Source organism: Carex rostrata, chromosome 11, assembly GCF_964058835.1.
Source record: "Carex rostrata chromosome 11, lpCarRost1.2, whole genome shotgun sequence".
In the NCBI taxonomy this organism is placed as follows: Eukaryota; Viridiplantae; Streptophyta; class Magnoliopsida; order Poales; family Cyperaceae; genus Carex; species Carex rostrata.
This window is the reverse complement of record NC_135928.1, coordinates 1,411,044-1,432,725: the sequence shown is the minus strand read 5'-3', so window position 1 is coordinate 1,432,725 and position 21,682 is coordinate 1,411,044. Positions and strand designations below refer to the sequence as shown.

At 32.6% G+C, this 21,682-nt stretch overlaps 2 protein-coding genes across 10 annotated transcripts; one reads left to right on the top strand and one right to left on the bottom strand.

Annotated features, from left to right (window-relative positions):
- The first annotated feature begins 759 nt into the window (after positions 1–759).
- On the top strand, positions 760–6,797 carry LOC144561684 (alpha/beta-Hydrolases superfamily protein). Of its 9 annotated transcripts, none has more exons than XM_078310724.1 (13): positions 762–993; positions 1,407–1,458; positions 1,550–1,605; positions 2,350–2,450; positions 2,591–2,660; positions 3,139–3,208; positions 3,815–3,871; positions 3,951–4,018; positions 4,307–4,387; positions 4,669–4,746; positions 5,010–5,165; positions 5,933–6,085; positions 6,564–6,797. In XM_078310724.1, the coding sequence occupies exons 1-13, from the start codon at positions 877–879 to the stop codon at positions 6,630–6,632; spliced, it is 1,128 nt and encodes a 375-aa protein (XP_078166850.1). In that variant the 5' UTR covers positions 762–876; the 3' UTR covers positions 6,633–6,797. The 9 variants fall into 9 exon arrangements, with proteins under 9 accessions (XP_078166853.1, XP_078166851.1, XP_078166850.1 ...); XM_078310723.1 differs by having other exon boundaries at positions 764–993; positions 1,404–1,458; XM_078310728.1 differs by having other exon boundaries at positions 836–993; positions 1,404–1,458; positions 2,584–2,660.
- A 91-nt stretch (positions 6,798–6,888) lies between these two features.
- Positions 6,889–11,874, bottom strand: LOC144561685 (auxin efflux carrier component 5-like). Its single transcript, XM_078310733.1, has 5 exons — positions 10,997–11,874; positions 10,220–10,305; positions 9,858–10,015; positions 7,264–7,340; positions 6,889–7,146 (listed from the first exon to the last, which is right to left on the bottom strand). The coding sequence occupies exons 1-5, from the start codon at positions 11,692–11,694 to the stop codon at positions 7,074–7,076; spliced, it is 1,092 nt and encodes a 363-aa protein (XP_078166859.1). The 5' UTR covers positions 11,695–11,874; the 3' UTR covers positions 6,889–7,073.
- Between the last annotated feature and the right edge of the window lie 9,808 nt (positions 11,875–21,682).

Here is a 21,682-nt window from a genome sequence, read left to right as displayed (position 1 = left end):
TTGTCTGAACTCAAAATAAGTATATTTTTAAAAGGAGAGATTCAACAGTACCAATTAAATTATACTTTTGAATTTTTTAAATTTCAAATAAAAACACTACTCAATTTAATATAACTTTTATCATATACTACGCACTTAACAAAAATTGTATTATTTTAACAATTAACTAATGAAATTTGAACTTAGAAAGAATATGAGGTATGTGCGGGTTTAATGAAGGCAAACTTTACATGGCGGAGCGTCATAGTTGAATAGTTGCCTAATTTTATTTAGATGAGTTATCCACTTGCACTCTTTTTTGATGACATCGGATTACATCTTGTATTTTTAAAGTTTAAATAATCGATTCAAACTGTTCAACGTGATAAATATATTAAAATACACTTGTAGATCAAATTTTATATTTTTTTTGAATTTTTTTTACTATTTATTAAGATGGATACAAAAATTCAATGATCTGAAATAACAATTTTGTAAAATGCTTAATAAATAATAAAAAAAATTGTAAAATTTGATATGCACACGCATTTTAATATATTCATCACGTTGAACGGTTTAAATCGATTGTTTAGACTTTAAAAATTTTAAAAATATAAGATATAATTCGATATCATCAAAAATGATGTAAGTGAAACCCTCTCTTTTTATTCATTACTATTTCAAATATGTAGAGAAAAATAATGCAGAAAACTACACAAAGTGGAGCGACCCACGAATTTCTCTCGACCCATTTCGGACCGTTAAATCAAAGAAGGCGGGAGCAGGACCAGACAAATCCTATCCTCCTCTTCCCCTAATTAGAGAGAACAAAAAAAAAGCGAAAATGAGAATTGTAAAGCCTAACCCTAATCATGAAAATTCAACTTTTCCATATCTATGGCTACTCAATTGGGGATTCCATCAATTCAGTTTCTACCTCGCTTCTTACCAAAATGTAGATCAAACCGGCACAAAATTGGGTTGCGAATTAGGTCGAAGCTTGGTGAGGATGAGGTAATTTTATTAGTAAACAGATGTTTTTTTTTTTTTTTTTAATTGTTAAATTGAGACAAGTTCTCAAAGGTTGTACAGGATGACTACACCTTGTCCAATGTAATCAATGGAGAACTGGTATGTTAAATTTGACAACAAGAAAGATTTAGTTAGAAAAAAACAGTGGTGAATGTTAACTGTGCCAAAATTTTTCCAGAACTCGATAAATATTTACTATGCCCTGAGAAGGAAGTAACTTCATTTGGTGTTTGCTTCTATTGACTAAAAATAACATTTTTTTCCCCATAATTTGGCACAATCAAGTATTTGATGAGAATAGTTTAATATTGCATTGGTGAAGATGTCTCCACCCATTCAGCCCAAGTATAGGAGTAATTGATGCTTAACTAAGCTAAACTCTAATTTCTTAGCAGTACTTAATTGATGCCCCCGTTTCAGCTGGAGATGGATTTTCTTTTACCGGAGGTTTCAGTTTCTTCTCATAACCCATTCTACATTTGCATTTGGTCAGTTCAAAATGGGTTAATTTTATTTCTCTTTTTGTGTGTTTGACTAGGGAAATACTCTGACGGGCCAAGCCCTTCTGACGAGTGGCGTGCTCAAGGGAAATTTGTATGCCAATCAAAACCCTAAAAGTCAAATATATTCATTCATTCCCAATTATCTACCATGTCATCCTCTAATTAATAGTGGCAGAAAAATGCAATCTTACCCGAGTAATAGTACCAATACTAAGCCTAAGACCGTATTTACCGTCAAATAGTTTGAATTTTAAATCAAGGGACCCTTTCCTGAACTTATGCAACACCTAAACATGAAGCCTACTTAACCTGAATCAGAAACTTAACGAGCAAAAAAGTTTTCTTTTGCTTTGGAAAAAGTCGTATCTAAGTACCACCGATTTCTCTTTAATTGAAACAAAAAATTATATACTCAAATAATCAGTCCCTAATCATAGTTACACCCTCTCCTATATTCAAAATCCCTTACACACCCCTTTCTTTGTCTACTCACCTACACTATGATGAAACATGATCCATAAAACTAAAATATTATCTACATGTCTTTGCGTTGTTTCCTCTGAACAATTTACACATGTTTTATCACAAAAAATTTGCATGCCATACTCACTTCCTGCATCTGAACCATAATTAAGTTATACCAAGTATTACCAACAGGGTTATTCAATACTCTGCCCGGTATATACCTGACCGGTCCAAATCTCGCCATAATCTGAAATCCGGTAATTTGGATCCATGAACTGAACCAAAACCTTAGTGAATCCAACTCTAGCAATATGACCCAAAATAGATTCGTAACCCGAACATGACGGAGAATGTATATATTTTTTTATAGGTTAAAGCTCATCCCGTGTATGGATACAATGGGAAGGCAAAAGATCCAATCTTTGGCCTTACAATGGGCTCCGGTTCACAATCCTCAACTGATGTTTTCAGGTAAACTTTTAGTTTCTGATTTTGTGGAATAATTGTAAATTGGCACCAAATGCATTATTCATTTCTCACTGTGTCCCCGCTCTCTGTGCTTTGCTCCTTCATTTTTTTTTTCTCCTTGGGTTGGGTCGAGGAGATTGTAGATGGTTTTGCGTCGAGTCAGGTAGTTCATCTAATCCTTCAGTGGTACTAGCTCATGGATTTCCATCTCAGGTCCCCTCTTTTCCCTCTCTTGGTTTGTTGTGTATTTTCTTAGCATAATGGCATTTTTGTTGCTCAATGGAATCATTTAAGGATGAGTTCAGAACAATTTGGTTTATTTGGGCCTTAAAGGTTGAATAGAGAAATAATATAGACAAAATTAAATCCTATTGAGGCTTATGGGGCCATTTGGTGACATGTTATCTGACTGTACTGACATGAAATTGAAGCTAGATTAAACCTCTATTGGCTATGGTGTCAGCTTGAACCTTAAATGAGAGAACTATGTAGTAGCTGGGTGAAATAGGGTTGTGTTGTGTTGAGACTTAATTAGTTTCTGGGCCTAGAGAGATCTCACAATTATTGCAAGCCATACCAGTATTTACAGCTTGAAGGTGTAACTCTTAGATTTATGTTGTCAACCCTGCCTTTTCTCTTGATTTGGGAATTACTCTTGGATTTTCAATTGAATAATCCAATTTACATACAGGCATATTCGTATCGGAAAGTTCTTCCTGTACTATCCCAAAGCTATCATGCCACTGCTTTTGATTGGCTTGGTAAATTTACTATTTTATTTTGTTTGTGAAGAAAAACATTAAATTTGATGGGAATACTTTGAGAACCGCTTATCTTGATAACTTGATAAATTATTTCTCAAATTATGCCAAAAAAGTTTTAAAATAGAAAAATATTATAGAAATGTTGGTTTCCTTATAGATTGATTGTGATCAATTTTCATGCAATTTAAATATCACATGTTCCATCAAATGCCGTTAAATAGGGACCCCAGCCTGGAGTATATTAAATTAACATACAGACTTCTTAGACATGCATTTCAATTCTAGAAAGTGGAAGCATGGTTGTACTACAGTATGGTTATGGTGAAGAAGTTTCGCTAAGTACAGTTATCCAAATAGGGTCAATCATGCATTTCATAATTGACCATCTGTAATGCCGAACTGCATTCTAAATCTGACTTGTTTTTGTTAATAAGCCTCAAATGTACAAACAGGGCACTGTTAACTTTAAGTTTAAAAAAAAAAAAATCTCATTTGCGCATTGGGAACAAAATTCAATCCAAAAAAAAAATGGCTAACAGGCCCTTGAAACATCGGTTCTATATGAAAAGGAAAAAATTATAAATTATTACTTTTCCTTTTCAGGTTTTGGATTTTCTGATAAACCCCAGCCAAAATATGGATTTGACTATACTCTAGATGGTAGTAAATTTTTTTGAAAAACAAGAATCCTTTTATAGATAAATAACAATGGTTGGGTTACAAAAGTATCTTTTTGTAGAATATACTGCGGCTTTTGAGTCTCTCATTGAGGCCATTGCTCCAGATAAGTTTTCTCTTGTTATCCAGGTAATAGTTCCATGCCCTTCAAAATGTAATATTTTTTGCACACGTATCTATTGAATTAACTTGTGTTTATGATTCCAATTTTTAACAAAACCCAATTAAATAATATTAGATGGTATAAATTAAAGGTCTCCGCTCTCAGATAAAGCAAATAGAATACATTTTAGGCAGGAACTATCGTTTGAAACAAAAATGAAGGTCACACAGAAAAATAAGTATGACACAAGTTATGAGGTCACACAGAAAACCAACTTTTATCATATTACTATATTCTAATAGTAAAACTTTCAGGGCTATTTTGCTCCTATAGCCATCAAATATGCAAGTAAACATCAAGACAAGCTGCAACATCTCATACTTGTTAATCCACCAGTAAGTTAAACTTGAAATGGATTAGAAGTAACATAAAATTTACATTTGGTATTGTTTAGACTTTGCCTATTGTACATTGGCAATGTTTAAACAACATTAATGCCTTTCCAGATGTACTTGTCTCCAAAGGGAGGTGACCAAGCAAAAATGTTTATAGAACTTGTGCTAGTTCAAAGTTTGCTAGTGTTTATTTAGAAAGTTGGTATGTGTTCAACTTTCTATTTTAGCTTTCTAAAGAAAAGACAGATGAGAACTAATGTTCTTTTTTAAAATTCGTATAGATCACAGACAAACATGCAATACTGCCGTCAACACTTGCTTTATTCAGCAATTTCCTGTTGGGGGAGATTTTCTCCCAGGTTAGAACATATTTCTTTTGTATAATTACAGTTGAGACCCTTATCTTTGTCAGTTAAGCTGCATGAGCCACATGACTGTTGTAGGAAACATTAAGTTGGGTGCAAGCATAGGTATTTTCTGGTTAAATTTATTTGCTTTATGCATCTCCATTTAACTTAGAAATATTTCAATGTTTAGCAGATAAGTGTTTTGGTGCTATTTGGTAAAAAATATTTTTATTGTTATCTGAGTACCTAATTATTATTAAAAACCATGCACAAAGGACCCTCTTAGAGCAAGTGACAAGGCACTGATGAGCAGTGGGCCCTATGCGATGAAGGAAGAAGTTGCAATGGTTTATAGAAGACCTTATCTCACTTCTGGTTCTTCCGGTTTTGCCCTTAATGCTATTAGCAGGGCTATGAAAAAGGATCTGAAGGTGCTTTCTTTCTTCAAAATATTAGTTCATTTATGTCTAAACTCCAATTGAGCAAACAGGAAGCAATTAATCCTTTGAAACCAAACTTCTCCTCGCTTAATGCATAACTTCACAAATACAGCTCAATTGATTTAATGATGATTTTTTTATTCAGAAACCTACTACACGTGCACCTGATTTGTCCTCAATTTACTGTAAACTGTGCAAGGAGCTTTAATTTTTTTTACCGTGTCAGTTGACTAATGCTAGATGTCTTAGTTCTGCATGAGTTTTACTTAGTTCCTCCTAATTAATTCTCAAATTCTGCAAGTATATAGGGGAATGGACTAGAAACAACAAAATTAGAAGGAAGGTAGGAAACCAATTAGTCCGCCCCTTCTATACTTATTTAACACTATAAAGGCCCCTAACAGAGAATCAGTTCATCCCAAAATAGCATTATAATAAACAAACAAACAAATGAATAAATCAAAAGAGCAAAAGAAAATAGGTACAGACCAGGTAGCTTTGTAATATATCGATTTAGTTATTGTTTCTCTTGCTGTGGGGGTATATTTACTGTTTTATCTAGGTTTATAGTTTTATGGGCATGTTTATATTGGATTGAACTAGTGATGGAATGACAGTGGCTTAATTGCACAATTTTGGTTAAAGGTAAAAATGATTAGAATTAATTCGAGGCAAATTGCTAAATAGATGGCAGCACATATGCTTTCACAAGTGGATAAAATTTTAAAATTTTGTTTATCTATTTTTTTTTTGTGCAGGCTTATGTGCAGTCGATGAGAGAAGTATTACTTAGTGAGTCATGGAAAGTGCCAACTAGTATTTGTTGGGGCATGAGAGACCGTTGGCTCAGTTACGAGGGAGTTGAAGATTTTTGTAAAGTTTCAAATAAGAAGCTTCTTGAACTTCCAATGGTTTAATCCCCCAACCCCCACCCTCCCGCCCCCTCCCTTCTTTCCACTCAGATAAAAAGAAAAATAAACAGTAAACTGATTTTTGTTGATTCCACATCAGAGTCCATAAAGTACAACTAACCTTAAAAGTTCAGAGAAAGAAGTTTAAAACCACTAAAATCTTCAAAGGATGAGGGGAGAACTAAGAATCCCATTCTCAATGTCTATTATCAATATAGGTTTACTCATGCTTTTAAAGCTTCTTTTTGGCTCGTTCTCACTTTCTCTTTTGGAAAATTTTCTGATATCGAATCGTTATCTCCTCGAATTTGAATATGTAAAATAGTAAAAAAAAATAAACACGTGGATAAGAATTACGATCATTATGAAAAAAAAAAAACCCAAAAGACCATGCTGCATTTCAGTTTAATTGTATTAATCCAACATTTTCATTTAGAATTATTGCTTTTTTAACATGTCATTTAAAATTATTGTGTAGGCCGGACATCATGTACAAGAGGATTTTGGTGAAGAACTTGGGAGGATCATTTCAGAAATTATTAAATAAATTTAAAAAGCACTGTTCTTATATTTTTTCCCCCCCTAATGTAGAAGTTCTTGGATAAACAAATTTTCTACATTAAGGAGAAAGCAGTGTCTTTAGTTGGCATTTAACAAAGGATCTTAATTATTCTCAGATTTATTTATTTATCTATTTGCTGAATGTATGCTAGAAGACACTTGTTTCAACAAGAGCTCTTCATTCACAATTTAAATTGGAGCAATTAACAGTAAAGTAAGGCGGTGAGAGAGTAGGCACAAAGTTTGTTAAAAATATTTCATACACTATTTTACAAGTCTTGTTGCAATTCATGCAGTAAATACTTGATGGTTAACATACTTTCTCGAATGATTAAGCTTTTGCCGTACATCGGCCCCAAAAGAAAAAGAAAAAAAAAAGAAGTATACATTTTTCTTTTGTATTGATTGATTGAGGTTAATAATTTATTTATCCGACAAACCCTAGAAGTATATAATATGTTATTAGCACCGGTAGTGACACGAGCATACCGAATATAACCCTGAAAATTATTAAAATTATCACATGATTAGTATACTAATTCGAAAAAAATGAGCAATAAATATTTACCAATGTTTACCATTCAATTTTTCTTTTTAATTTTATATCAGGTACTTACGCAGTACTAATTACATCAGCGTGCAATCCATACTCCCGTGCATAGACAAAAGAAGTAATTGATTGAGGCACCGCAGCCTACAAAAAGAGAGAATACTTAATTAAAACCAACATTTTAAGTTTGAAATGTTTCATGAAATTAATATTTTTTCAAGGAACTACTGGCGTGAGTTCTTTAACTATGTTAATTAAATGCATTTAATTCAGAATTACACCTTGGTAAAATCATGCTTTTTACCAATCATAATGCATGCATCATAATGACCTCACTGGTCGTGTGATCCATATTTTAAACAAAGATGAGATGAAGACATGATTGGTGCACTATGGTAAAAGATTGTCCTAACATTTGTGTCAATTTAATTAGTTAGTGGAAAAAGTGAATGCAATCCCCCACCAATAAGAGGCACTCATATTTTGAGTTCAAACTTAGATTAAAAGGAGCACTATACAAATGCACTATATTATTACTAGGATGGCATCCATAGGCTTTGAACTTAATATGGTAGGATATCAAGGTGGAATGATTATTCTCAATTTGGTCAGGACACAATTTAATTACACTTAATTCCTCCATCATGCCTATGTCATGGCAGTTGAATTAGACAGTTCATGCTACAAAATTAAGTAAATCAGTGTGAACACATATAACATAAAGTGCATTGCATGCTCAGTGCACACTATTAGTATATCTCTTTATCAAAGTCAAGCCCAAGATCACTACGTGTGTAATCATTACTATCCTAATTTTATAAATAACCCAAACTAGAGGTGCATAAAAATTAAGCTCACGACTCGAAACTCAGTTCGAATTCAATTCGGATTCAACTCGCTAATAACTTGAGTTGAAACTGACTCGGTTGATTTATGAATCGAATCCAAGTTACCTCCAACTCAGTTCGGAATTAACTTGGTTGGACTCACACCAAACTCTAATCCATATATTCCTAATTTTTGCGTTCCCAAACTTTATACATGTTTCTCACAATTTACTGTATTGCTGCTTAAAACTAAAAAAAAAATGGCCACTTTTCAAACGACTAAAACCCTATCTGTTTAGTAATTTTTAATTATGTATTAGCTATTGTCTCATTATGTACTGTCTTTAATTATGTATTATTTTGATAAATTATATAATATTTTTTTGTTATAATAGAATTATATTGTATCACTATGTACTACATTATGAGTCACAGGCCGACTCACCTTGACTCGAGTTTGACGAGAGTTAATTCTAACTCGGAACTGGATTAGCAACTCGGACTCAACTCAGCTTATGAATTCACGAATTGAATTCAAGTTGTCCTAAACTCAGCTCATGAGTGGCCCTAACCCAAACCCAAGATTACTAGTTGATTTATTGGGATTTTTCCTGAATATTTTATGATAAAATGCTTTATTCGGATATTGAGTTAGTGGCTATGATTTTAGGTGGGGCAAACCAATTTCTAGGTCGGTCATGCATATTTTAAATGATAAATTCAGATAAATTATGTTGCTTTTTATGATAGACTCTAAGGTACCAGTTAGGTACCAGAGATGATCCGGACCTACTGGATGGATCAGGTATTAAACCTTTTGTAACATATGGAAAGAAAGAAAGAAACGAAGGAATTTTTCTTTAATTCTGACCTGATGACCATATATACACACTGACCGACTTGGATACTGATCTGTACAAAATCGACCCGACCCAGTTGGACCTATAAGGTGTGTAGGTCCGGATGTCAGGATGTGGACCCAACCTAACCCTATCCAAATCCTGGTTCAAAATCTCCAAAATATCCGGGTCGTGTGGCTTTTAGTTGGCATGCAACTCAAGTACCATGCAAACCAAATTACCTGACCCGACCCAACCCGACATTTTAATTTGCCCCCTAGTCTAAATTAATCTGACCTGACCAAACAATAACCGACCCATTTTAATTTGCCCTCTAGTCTAAATCTGACCTGAGCCAACCATAACCGACCCATTTGGCGTGCCGCACGCCCAAGTGACTTGACTGAAAGAATCTCTTGCTTTTAAGAGGCGCATGGAAAAAATATGCACCTAGCATGCTATTTCTTTTAACAGATTCTTTCATGGTGTAAGTGGGAAGATCAACTGTATGTAGTAAGTGCATTTCCCTATCAAAATTTGCAACCCCTTGCTTAGAATATATATATCTTATTGGATAACATAATTACCTCTCTAATTGCTTTTAGCATCTGATCCCTTGTTATCTTATTGTTTTTCGATTGTAATTTCTATATTCCTTCCACAGAATTTATACTAATTACTGGTTTGATTAGGCCTCAGTGAATTGCTGGATTCCTTGATCATCAGTTGTCTAAAAGTCATGAACTATACATTTTTTTCTTTTTGAGCAAAGGTTGGAGGTCAAGCCAAAGTCATGAACTATTTATTACCAATTTTTTAATTGAATGTTTCAAACTATAGATTCCTAGATTATGCTCTCTCTTTATTTCCGTTTGATATAAAATTTAGTTCTTAGAAGCAGAACATATTATTTTGAAGTAAAAAAGACAAGAACTGTATTAACAGTGCAATTTAATATTTTGCAAGTGAAACAACTATTTTGAGAAAACTGTTACCTGAATGATTGCTACACGCAAGACATCGCCACGAAGGCCGACTGCAATTGATCCAATCGCCATCGCGGCAGGACCCGCTACGAACCGGAGAGCCATGCCAAAGATTGTCAGGCTGGGCCCACAGGAAAAAATCTTTTCTTGAGTTGCCATGAAGAGTCCTACAAATTATGCAAAAAAATTGTTTATAGCTTACTATTTATGGATCAGATTATATGTAACCCAGCAAAAATTAATTAATTATTCATATCCTGCCTTAACATAGCTTGGTTTACACTATAAATTAATCTCATCTGTATACTTATTACTCTTCTCTGCCTTTTATATTGCACCTAGACCAAAAAAATGTACACTTAGTCACTTACCCATACTAAACATAGCCATTCCTAAGCCAGTTTTTGCCATGACTTGAACGCATCCATCCAAAATGCCAGGCAACTCAAAATGCCACCTGTAAGTACACATGGAAGGGAAAGAAAGATTCAACTTAGAATCTTAGATATTAATGTATCATATAATTACAAATTGCTATTTTCCTTTCCAAATTATCTTTGCATCTTCTCGTTTAAAGAAAGAAATGATAACATGATTTTTTACATTGCTCTTGGCCATATTATAATTCCTTCCTTAATTTTGAACATAACAAAACGAAAATCAGGTAAGAGATTTTATTAAAAATAGTTTACTATATATACATATGTAGGCATCGATCTCTCGGATACTTCTGAGACCAAAACATTTTTGTGTACAATGACTAGTTGACTACTGAGAATTTCAAAAATCAAAATGCGTTACAGAAAGTAAAGTTATTTGCATGTGAAAATTAGTTGATATATATAGCTAGCTACTTGATTAAATGTGTCAAAAACTGTTTAATAAACATGCATGCATATAGCTAGGTAAATTCATATATATACCAGTACATCCATCTGTATACTAGGAAATTAATTTAGATAGTAATATATTTCATGTTGATTAATTATATCAGATGATCATACGCGCATAATCGGAATACATGCATCATGTATATGTGGGCATCTCACATATTAAGTTATAAATGAACATGCCTTTAAAAGAGTAAAAGATTATATATATTTATCAGTAAGGGAATACTTTAGAAGGTTCCATAGATAGATACATACCGGTTTGCTACCAGGGCCCAAGTGATACCGACAATGCTAGCATAGGAGTTCGGGTTTAGTGCTAGCTTGAGCCCCACCACCTTCATCATATAACACAAAGAAGGCCTTGAACTAGGCAACCCCACCACATCAGGCATACCAAGCCCGGCCTCTGGATCTTTTGTGACCATCGCCTCCTTTGTGACATTGCTGTTCGCAACCTTGGTTACCTCCATCATACCATTTCCTGCCTTTCTCACCTCCAACACAAACAAAAGCAGTATCAGCCATGATAACGCCTGAAACACCGCCAATTGCACGACCAACTGAGAAGCCCACGGCCCGTACATGGCTTCCAGAAGCGGGACCCCCACAACGAGAGCGTTCGTCAGGGTTGTGAGAGAAAAATTCGTTATGAACCAACAATAGCTGCCCTTTCTACTGCACTGGGCCCAGATAGCTAGACAGATTATTATTATCACCTTAGAGATAATGTCGGCCAAAATTGCACGGTAGTTCATGGTGAAAGGATCACATTTGAGGGTGAACTGAAAGGCGAAGAAAGGGAAGGCAAAGTATGCGACGAGTCGGTTTATGGTATCGCATTCTGATGGGGTGAAGATGCGCCACCACTTCACAGAGCCATAGCCGAGAGCAAGTGCCATGTAGAGGGGAGCCATGGCTTCCACCACCTTATACAGGTCCCTCCCTCCTATCATTTTTCCTATCTATAGAACTTATCTAGAGATGAGTTTTCACTGTGATGTGATTATTGTGATGTGTATGCGCACGGCGTGCGTGGATTGGTTATTTTTCTTGTCTAGTTTCGTTAACAGTTTAATTATTATTAGAGGCCTTTGAGGTGGTGTAATTAAGCAAATGTAGAGAGAGATGGTAATGAAGAATTCCAAGGTGGTGCACCTATATATATACACGAGAGATTGAGAGAGAAGGGGAGGGGGAACAGAGAATTAATTTGGACGGAAAGGAAATAATTAAGGAATGTGTGCTTTTTGGCAGCATTTGTTCGGATCCCCATTGGAATGAGACATGCATGCGCGATCATATACCTCAAAAAGATTGCACTGTACAGAAATGATCACTAGTACGTATATCAGATCTTTATATTTCCTATTTTATTAGTCGGCTACGTTTCTCATATATAGGATCCACCAAACATACACTTGCATTGGCTGTTTTCCTCGTATAAAATTCTACGTACACTGGCGCACATGCATGTACCGAAAATCAAACATGAATTTCTAACTATTAACAATATATACATAATTGTCAATTACAAAAGTTTAATTTATATATATATATATATAGGGTTTGTCTAAATTGCTGCTGGCAGCATTTCAGCAGAGGTGCTGCTGGGGCTATATTTAGCCGTGTGATGTCCAAATAACAAATTCAAACCGTTAGATGTTTAATCTATATTATAATCTATTTTAGACGTAGCATTTTGGGCGTATGTTGTAATTAAGAGGGGGCAAAAGGGGGAACAGAGACAGAGAGAGGCATATAGCTATAGAATGAGGTTCAGGAATCAGGGGTAAACACATCATCCTATGCATGTTGCATAAATATAATTTTTTATATATTACACTCTTTTTTTTTTCACGTCACTTGATTTTTTGTGGCTATATATTCTGTGTCGGTTATAAATTAATAATTTTCCTAGACGTACCCACGCAAATTTCATTTTTTTTTTTTACCTGTGTATACAATTCATAAAAAAAGGGGAATATTTTTTTCATGGGTATATTTGAATGATAAAAGGATTCCTTTCCTAAGACTTTATGTATAGTAAATTTTATTTCCAAATGTAGCCGGGATTTTGTTCTCTGTTTTCTTAATAAACTTGGACTTGATAAGTAATTCTTAATTTATGGAAATTAAGTTGCATTCCAAAAATTGTATTTTTGTAATGCAAGACTTATACAAGAATTAAGTTCCACTAGTGATTAATAATTGGATCATGATAACAATATCCGCAGGTCTATTCCCGCAAAAAAACTCCGCAGAAACTGTCAAAAATATCATGGGGGGGGGGGGGGGGGGCGCTCAGTCATTAATAAGCGTTTTGTAAACTGTTAGTATTTAACTTGAAGCATCAAAATATTTATCTTGAATTTGCAAAGTATTAATCCCTATGCAATGATTTCTATTTATGAAATAATAAATTAATCCATCAATTGTCCCCGCACAAAATTTCTTTTTTTTTTTGAATCATTCCCGCACAACTGGGGACCATTAAATAAACAATCCCCTCATAAATACTTGTCAGTTATCTCCGTACAATTTTTTTTTTTGGATTGTCCCCGCACAACTGGGGACCATTAAATAAACAATCTCCTCACTCAATGATAAATACTTCTCAGACATAATAATAAATATTTTATATTACATGGATAAATACTTCTCAAACATAATTGCAACTTTCAGCAAAACATCAATAATAAATACTTCTCAGACATAATGATAAATATTTTATGTTATATAGATAAATATTTTATGTTACATGGATAAATACTTTTCAGACATAACTGCAACTTTTAGCAAAACATCAATGATAAATACTTCTTAAGCATAATGATAAATACTTACATGGATAAGTACTTCATGTTACATGAATAAATACTTCTCAGACATAATTGCAACTTTCAGTAAAACATCAATAATAAATACTTCTAAGACATAATGATAAATATTTTATGTTACATCGATAAATATTTTATGTTACATGGATAAATACTTCTCAGACATAACTGCAACTTTTAGTAAAACATCAATGATAAAAATACTTCTCAAGCATAATGATAAATACTTTATGTTAGCGGGAATTGTTATTAAAATAAGAGTGATGCTTCTATGGACATAAGGACCTATTTGTAAAATGAACACTCTTTTTATTTTCAAAGTTCAAACAGTCGATCCGAACCGTTCATCTTGTTCTCCATATTAATATGTGCTTGGAGACCAAATTTTATATTTTTCTGAATTTTTTACTATTTATTAAGATGGGTACAAAAAATATCAAATTCAGACCATTGAATTTTGTACCCATCTTAATAAATAGTAAAAAAATTCAGAAAAATGTAAAATTTGGTCTCCAAGCACATATTAATATGGAGAACAAGATGAACGGTTCGGATCGACTGTTTGAACTTTGAAAATAAAAATATGTTTATTTTACAAATAGGTCCTTATGTCCATAGAAGCCTTGGCCTTAAAATAAAGTATAATTAATGCAGGGATTGTTATTTTAGGATAGTATAATTAATGCGGAGATTGTTATTAAATGACAGTTTAATTTAATGCGGGGATAAATAGAAATTATTAGCGGAATAAATGGGGAGATAAATGGCTGTTAAGGAAGTTAATATTGAGGAGAAAGAGTGCGGGGAAAAAGAGGAGATAGGGGTGAGGGAATTAGTATAATTATTCTTAATAATTACATATACTTAAAATATTTTACTCAAGTTAATTAGGCCCAAATTACTAAACCAACAAACTGAGCTAATTAAGGATGTATGTACATTCTTCTGTTGTATGGATAATTTAAATTTGTGAACGTATTATAAATATATAAAGGTGAGTTAATTTATTCAAACTCATTTGTCATGTTACATGATTTATATTATTATTCAGACGATTATGATACTCAAACCTCATTTATATTGATCAAACCGTTTTTGTGTTTTCATATAGGTCATCTCTATTTAAGAAACGTGTTTAATATACTTAAGGTACAAAGGAATTTTTAAAATTATACAATATGTTAATATTTCGAAATCTTTCCACAAATTACCATTTAATCTTTCACGTTGTTTTCTATTGTACAAATATATAACATTGTGAAAAAAGACACTTACTTGTGTCTTAAATCTGTTCATTCAAAAAAAATTATATATACTATTATATTTTACAAAAATATTCAATAATTTCTCAAAGTGAAATCCTAAAATGTACACTAGCAGAACATATGTTTCCAATTTTAAATGGGCTTTTTAAGTAACTTTTCATTTGTTTTTTCAGTGCGATAGCAACACCGCCCAAATCACTTAATTTGTTGAATCGGTATCTAAAGTTCTAATGTCTTAAAAGTTACTTTTTGATGAAAAAGCATTCTTCTTTTGCAACCGTCTTACTTGGAATTCTTAGACTTTGCATGGTGCAACATTTTGAATTTCAACCAAGAGTTATATTTGAAAATTATTATTTTATCTAATTTGGATAGAGCTTTTGCTTTTGTTTTAGTCCGCATGGGGATCTCTTAATCTTTACCCAACAATGATCATATATATTATCTTTGCTTTATAACTATCATATCAACCTTTTTAAGTAGAAATCCTTACAATCTAGAAGTTTGAAATTAAAATTGCACCTTCTATTGCTATATATGAAATAAGATTTTTTTTTTTTTAAAAAAAAATTAAGATCATTATTGCGTAGGGATTACCTATTGCCAAGAGAGTGTGTTTATTTTCCGAAATTTTCACTAATCAACTCAGATTTTGAAATATATTATGTGTTGTAAATTCGTGTCAAGTGCTTTAAAATTTAGAATTTCTTGAACTGATTATTGTATTACCGATTTACCGTCCCTTGTAAAATCAAGGAGAATCTGAAACCATATGTAGTTGTGAGAATTTTATGTCACAGTATATACTATTTATTTTTTATTATTCTTACGAATGGAATTTTGCTACCATAATAAATGAATCTCATAAAGTTGTCATAATTTTTATTTATATCAAAATCTCAAAATTCGACATTTGAATATTGAACTTATTTAATTATTACTTCTTTTTTCTTCACGGAGGATACATCAATATAAAATATTTATATTTTTTTCATGTATTCAGTGTGTTAAACTGTTAATACATGATATTAAAATATCTTAAAAAAATATAAATTTTAATTACAAATTCTATTATATATCATTTAGATATAGTATAGAACATTATTAGAACTAGCACATGGTTAGACGCAAACTTAAAATATCTAATATATATTTATAGGGGTGAAAACATAGCGGATACAAAGAGGATAGAGGTAAAATTATATCCATATCTTTTTTTCCGGATACAGATATAGAGCGGATACGGATATGAATTCAGAACAAATCTGATATTTATTAAAATAATATAAAATTTAAAAAAATATTAAAGTTCGTAATATTTATCTAATTATAATAGTAAATAACATAATTTGTTTATAATATATATTAAAATGTATGGTATACATTTACTATTTAAATACTAATAATTAAAACGTAAAATCTATATCAGCAGATCGGATATTATCCATACTGTTTTTACCCCTGTATATATATATCATGCATATGAATTATTTATTATATAATATGTTTATGTAAAAGAAATGCGCTTTTGTTAGAAAGGAGTTTTGATATCGATTGCGATGACAAGAGACAAAAGCTCTCGATACAACCAATGTAACGAATCTGTATTTCCTTGTGTATCTGAAGAACGGTCTGAATTTAGTCCCAGCCGAGTCAAAAAAAAAATCGGTACCTATTATAACTATAAAAAGTATGTTTTGAGATTCGTGCTAGAATAAAAATAAAAAAAAAACGATCTGAATTTATTAATTGTAGAACAGGGACCTGGGTGATGCGGATTCCAATTGTAACTGCACTTGTCATATTAATTAGGTTATGCATATCAATTAGGACCCATCTTGATTGATTATTTATATTTATACAATGAGTGATGCTTCTGTGCATACAAGGACCTATTTATAAAATGAACATATTTTTATTTTAAAAGTTCAAACAGTCGATCCGAACCGTTCAACTTGTTCTCCATATTAATATGTGCTTGGAGACCAAATTTTACATTTTTCTGAAATTTTTTACTATTTATTAAGATGAGTACAAAAAATATCAAATTCAGACCATTGAATTTTGTACCCATCTTAATAAATAGTAAAAAAATTCAGAAAAAATGTAAAATTTGGTGTCCAAGCACATATTAATATGGAGAACAAGTTAAACGGTTCGGATCGACTGTTTGAACTTTGAAAATAAAAATATGTTCATTTTACAAATAGATCCTTGTATGCACAGAAGCATTTGCCTTATATAATATAGTTAAAACCAAAGTCAACAAACCATGTATAATCTTCACCCATTGTTTAATTTCACGAGTGACGAATGGACGATGTCATCACTGACAACCACACAGTCACACTTTACAATTACCGATGTATAATATAATTAATTCGAAAAATTATTGGACTGAGTTTTTAAAAAGTCACTTCGGTAGTGGCTCACTTTATATTAAACGACTTCAAGTTAGGATCTAGTTCAACTGTTGGTTTGCGAGCTATCTCATCTAGATATTAATTTATGAATTTGTATGCATTTTATACTGTTCAGTTCAATTTAACTCAGTCCAAATAGTCTATAAATATATATATATTTTTTTAAGGTTAGTCGGCTTAACACGCTAACAATATCATTAACAAAGAAAAGTATTTACACTCCACCCTTCCACACTATTTATTACAAGTTTGTAGAATTTAATTTTTTCTTAAAACAAAATTTAGTCAGATTCAACGTATTGTTGATCCGGCTAAATTGCTGCCGGCAGCATTTTAGCCAAGTGTTGCCGGAGCAATATCTTATTTTGTGATGTTCAAACAACAAATCCAAACCGTTATATGTTTAATCTATATTAAAATCTACTTGGAGATCAAATTTTACATTTTTTGAAATTTTTTACTATTTATTACGCTGGTTTGAAAATCGCTTTTTTCAATGCTACAGAAATTTACTGAAAACAGCGGTTTTCAAACCAGTTTAATAAATAGTAAAAAAATTCCAAAAAATGTAAGGGCGCCCGTGATTATCTCGGCTAGACATTAGTTTTGGGCCGCCCGTGGTTAGGGCGCTTCACTAGGCCTATGGCCCGCCTATGTTACGGGCGCTCCACTGAGAAATTTGGGTCACCCATGGGCCTGGCGGTCAGAGTATAAATAAATAAAAAATCAGAAGCAATGTTATTTTTAAAATTTTCTTTTTTGAAGGGGTTTTTAATAAAAAATGGCCGAATGTACTCGAAGCCTAAATTTTATATTTTTAGAAACTTTATTTTTTTTAAACAAATAAAAAATAATCATTTTTGAAGAGTTCAGAATTTTTAGAATAAATAATTTTTCACCTATTTAAAAAAAAGAAAAAAAATTAAAATAATGTAAAAGTTGATTTCCAATTATATTTTTCATATTAAAATCATATTTAATAGTTCTGATCAACTGTTTGAACTTTAAAAATAATTTGAATCAACTGTTTTAATTTTTTTTTTAATGATATGAATTCATAGTATTATAGTTTTTTTTTTCTTTTCTTTTCTTTAAGGAGAATCCATAGTAGTATAGTTCGGTTCGATACGTAACATGCATATAACATATACAGCCTCAGTGCCTCACTCCATGTAATCTCTTTTCTTTTATGAGAGAGGTGCATTTTTCAATACAAGGCTTGATCATGGTGTTTCAATTCTCTTTTTGTCCTTTGTTCGGCCGACTTTATGTCAGGCTAATTAACGTGGCAACTTGTAAAACTGGCTCTCTCTCTCTCTCTCTCTCTCACTGTCCCTTTTCAGGCATATATGTTCGATCACGTGTCATTGTGCAATCTTTAAACAGCTGATTATGCTAACAACATTTAGCATCTTTCCTGTTGAAGGTTAGTAGTGAACAATTGCCTACGGGCTTTCCTAAAAAAAAACAAAAAATAGTGAACAATTTGCTGACATCAAACTAAACAGTGCTGCCTGGAATAAAATAAGCATAGAAATGCTCCTCCATTATATTCCAGATATTCTTCGGTCCTCAACAAAATGGAGGCTTCCGTTTATTTTGGGCAACATAACAGATTAAGGACCTATTCGGCAGTCCAGTAGGGAATAGGAATAGGAATGAGTATAGGGAAAACGTGATAGTTAACTCACGTCCTCTGACTGTTATAGACTATCACGACTAGAATTAGCAATACTAATCACCACTTAACACTAAAAAACAAAAACAAAAAACAAAATTTCCTGGCCGTAATAGTCTATAATGGCCAGGATTTTTTTTTAGTTAATTAATAAGTGTAAGTGCGGAGATTTACGCTAATTCTGGCCGTGATAGTTTATAACAGTCAGAGGACGTAATTAACTATCACGTTTTTCCTATATCTCGAAAAAACTCAGATTCGTTATTCATTATGGATATTTATTTAATTAATTTTCTATTAATAAAAATTTCGGTGAAATGTGGTGTACAGGTCAATGCTAGAAGCATCAGACGCTGCAGTTTTTGAACTCACTGGAGATGACGATAGAATTGCGTATAATGGTTGAATGCAATAATTTTGTATTATTCTAATCCAACTCAAATAAATGCGTGATAGCCTCCTTTTAAATATTCACAAATGAAATTATCGGCATGAAGGCATGCAATTTGGCTTAATTTGCATCGACCAAAAAGCGACGACGACCCAAATTGTGCTGAGCAGTTGCTTTCTCGTCATCGTTAATTGAGCATATGATGGTATTTGGAACATTCATTGGTATTGGCATTTTTCATTTCATTTCAAATTTCTTCTTTAATTCATAGAAACGGTACATTCCATAATACCATTTTTTTTCTCTTTAGTGCTATCTTGTGGAGTATATCTCTTTAATTTGAAATCAAGAAAGAGATATCTCGTATGAAATACCGGAATGGCATGTGTAGCACCTGTGACCAGAAATACGGTACGGTATTCTTTGAATTGCAAATTGCATCACTAGGCTATGAATTAGCTTGAAAAATAAGCTAAATCATGAGCAATTGTGTCAGTGTGTGTGGTCAATATTAAACCACATCCATGCTTCCAAATCCAATGCTATTATTCAAAGGAACACACACAGAGTGTGTGAAAATCAGCTAACTAATCTAGACAAACATAGTTCAATTTAATATTTTGATAGCAACTAAGTTTGATCATCAAAAATTTCCACTAACCCTCAGATAAAAAGTTTGATCACCAAAAGCCTGTGTTACTTTGTAGTGTCAATCATCCCCATCTCACTTTATAATTTTCTGATAATGAGATGAGGATCAAATAAAAAAAACTGGCCAAAATAAACAATGGTAATTGTCCATTAAAGACCTAATTTTAGTGCACATCATTAGTTCTTATGCAATTCTGCTAACAAGTATAGAACAAAGAGAAGTTTGCAATTATCATTAGAATTTCAGCATCGATCAATGCACCAGAATTTAACACATTAATTATGCGTTGATGCCATTCGAAGCAACCAAATTTTGCAAACCTATACCTGTATTAAGCCAAAATGTCCGATTTCAAAATATTCATTTTTTTTCTTAAATTCTAGTATATTTAAACTAGTCAAGTTGATTCAGTAGTGGCCAGTGCACATTATTTACTCTCTGCAGTGAAATCTTAAGTTTTCTTTGAATTTTATACAGACTTTTCTGGCAAAATAGAACCTCCAACCGGCTCCAAATCAACAGTTGTGAAGGTACAATATAATCCCGTACAACTTTGTATTAATTTTGTACTACATAATCTAGTACAATATGCTAAATTAAATGCAAACTAGAAAAAAAAGTCAAAGAGAAAAGAATGCCCATGATGCAACCACAACATGGATATCCATCTGGGACTTGGTGAAAAGAATTGAGAAATAAGAGGACTGATCTACAAAAAAAACGAATTGTCTTCTTTGGCTATAGAATTGTGGTGCCTAAAAGATTTAAGTTATTTACTGTAACACACCTTAGTGCATAGAGTATCCATATTCAGATGCAAAACAAACTGGTACATGTTACAGGCAGTTTATAGTTATTTACTGTAAGAAGCCTGACTGTCTTAGGAAAAGTATAATCCCTAGGATTTATCTATAAAAGCCCAAGAGAAATGAAAAAACAAGTTTACAATCATCACCTGAACTCATACCTGACCCAACAGTTGCAGTATCAAAATTTCAAACGATTACCTCTCCAGTTGGTTGGACTCCAGTAGCTCCTCGGCAATTTTCTCTAGCACTGTGCCGGTTTTGTGTGGCATATCCTGAGCTTTTTCAAACACCAAATTTTACAGCTAATCCAAAATAAGGTGCACACTAGTCATAAACATATAAACAATATCATTTCAACAAAACATCATCAAGAAACCAAAAATTGGGGGTTTTTTCCTTGTAGAGAAAATTGCTCCGACTGAAACTAGTTCATAGAATATTCCCTCAATTTGTATAACACATGCATATTTCAGTTTTGGTGTAAGAAGCATTATCTATAATTTTATAAAAACCTTTTCTACTCTGGCTGTCATCTCAAACTTATGACAGTCTCCAATACTGAACGTGCGAACCTAAGAAACAGAAAAATTAAAAATCTAAACACAAACTGAACTATTATTTTTGAATTAAGGAACGTTACAAGAATATGAATTTTGATCTGCAAACAGAACTTTTACTGATACATACCTATAGCAAATCAGGACTGTACAACACACTGACAGACCTAATTATCCCAAATTCCAAACAACCCAAAATAACCCAATTTAACCATGTACTCTAAATTTTTGCAGTTGAGCCTCAACTAATGTCTGATTTTCCATCCTTTCAATAGAAGCAATCCTAACTGTCCCAATTATAAAAGTTGATCTACATCATGAACAACCTA

Coding starts and splice junctions, on each gene's coding strand:
- LOC144561684 (XM_078310723.1), top strand. CDS start 877: ATGGCTACTCAATTGGGGATTCCATCAATTCAGTTTCTACCTCGCTTC. Junction 2,451..2,590: donor TCCTCAACTGATGTTTTCAG/GTAAACTTTTAG, acceptor AGGAGATTGTAG/ATGGTTTTGCGTCGAGTCAG. Junction 3,872..3,950: donor ATTTGACTATACTCTAGATG/GTAGTAAATTTT, acceptor ATCTTTTTGTAG/AATATACTGCGGCTTTTGAG.
- LOC144561685 (XM_078310733.1), bottom strand. CDS start 11,694: ATGATAGGAGGGAGGGACCTGTATAAGGTGGTGGAAGCCATGGCTCCC. Junction 10,306..10,996: donor TGGGCCCTGGTAGCAAACCG/GTATGTATCTAT, acceptor GTGTACTTACAG/GTGGCATTTTGAGTTGCCTG. Junction 7,147..7,263: donor GCTGATGTAATTAGTACTGC/GTAAGTACCTGA, acceptor AATAATTTTCAG/GGTTATATTCGGTATGCTCG.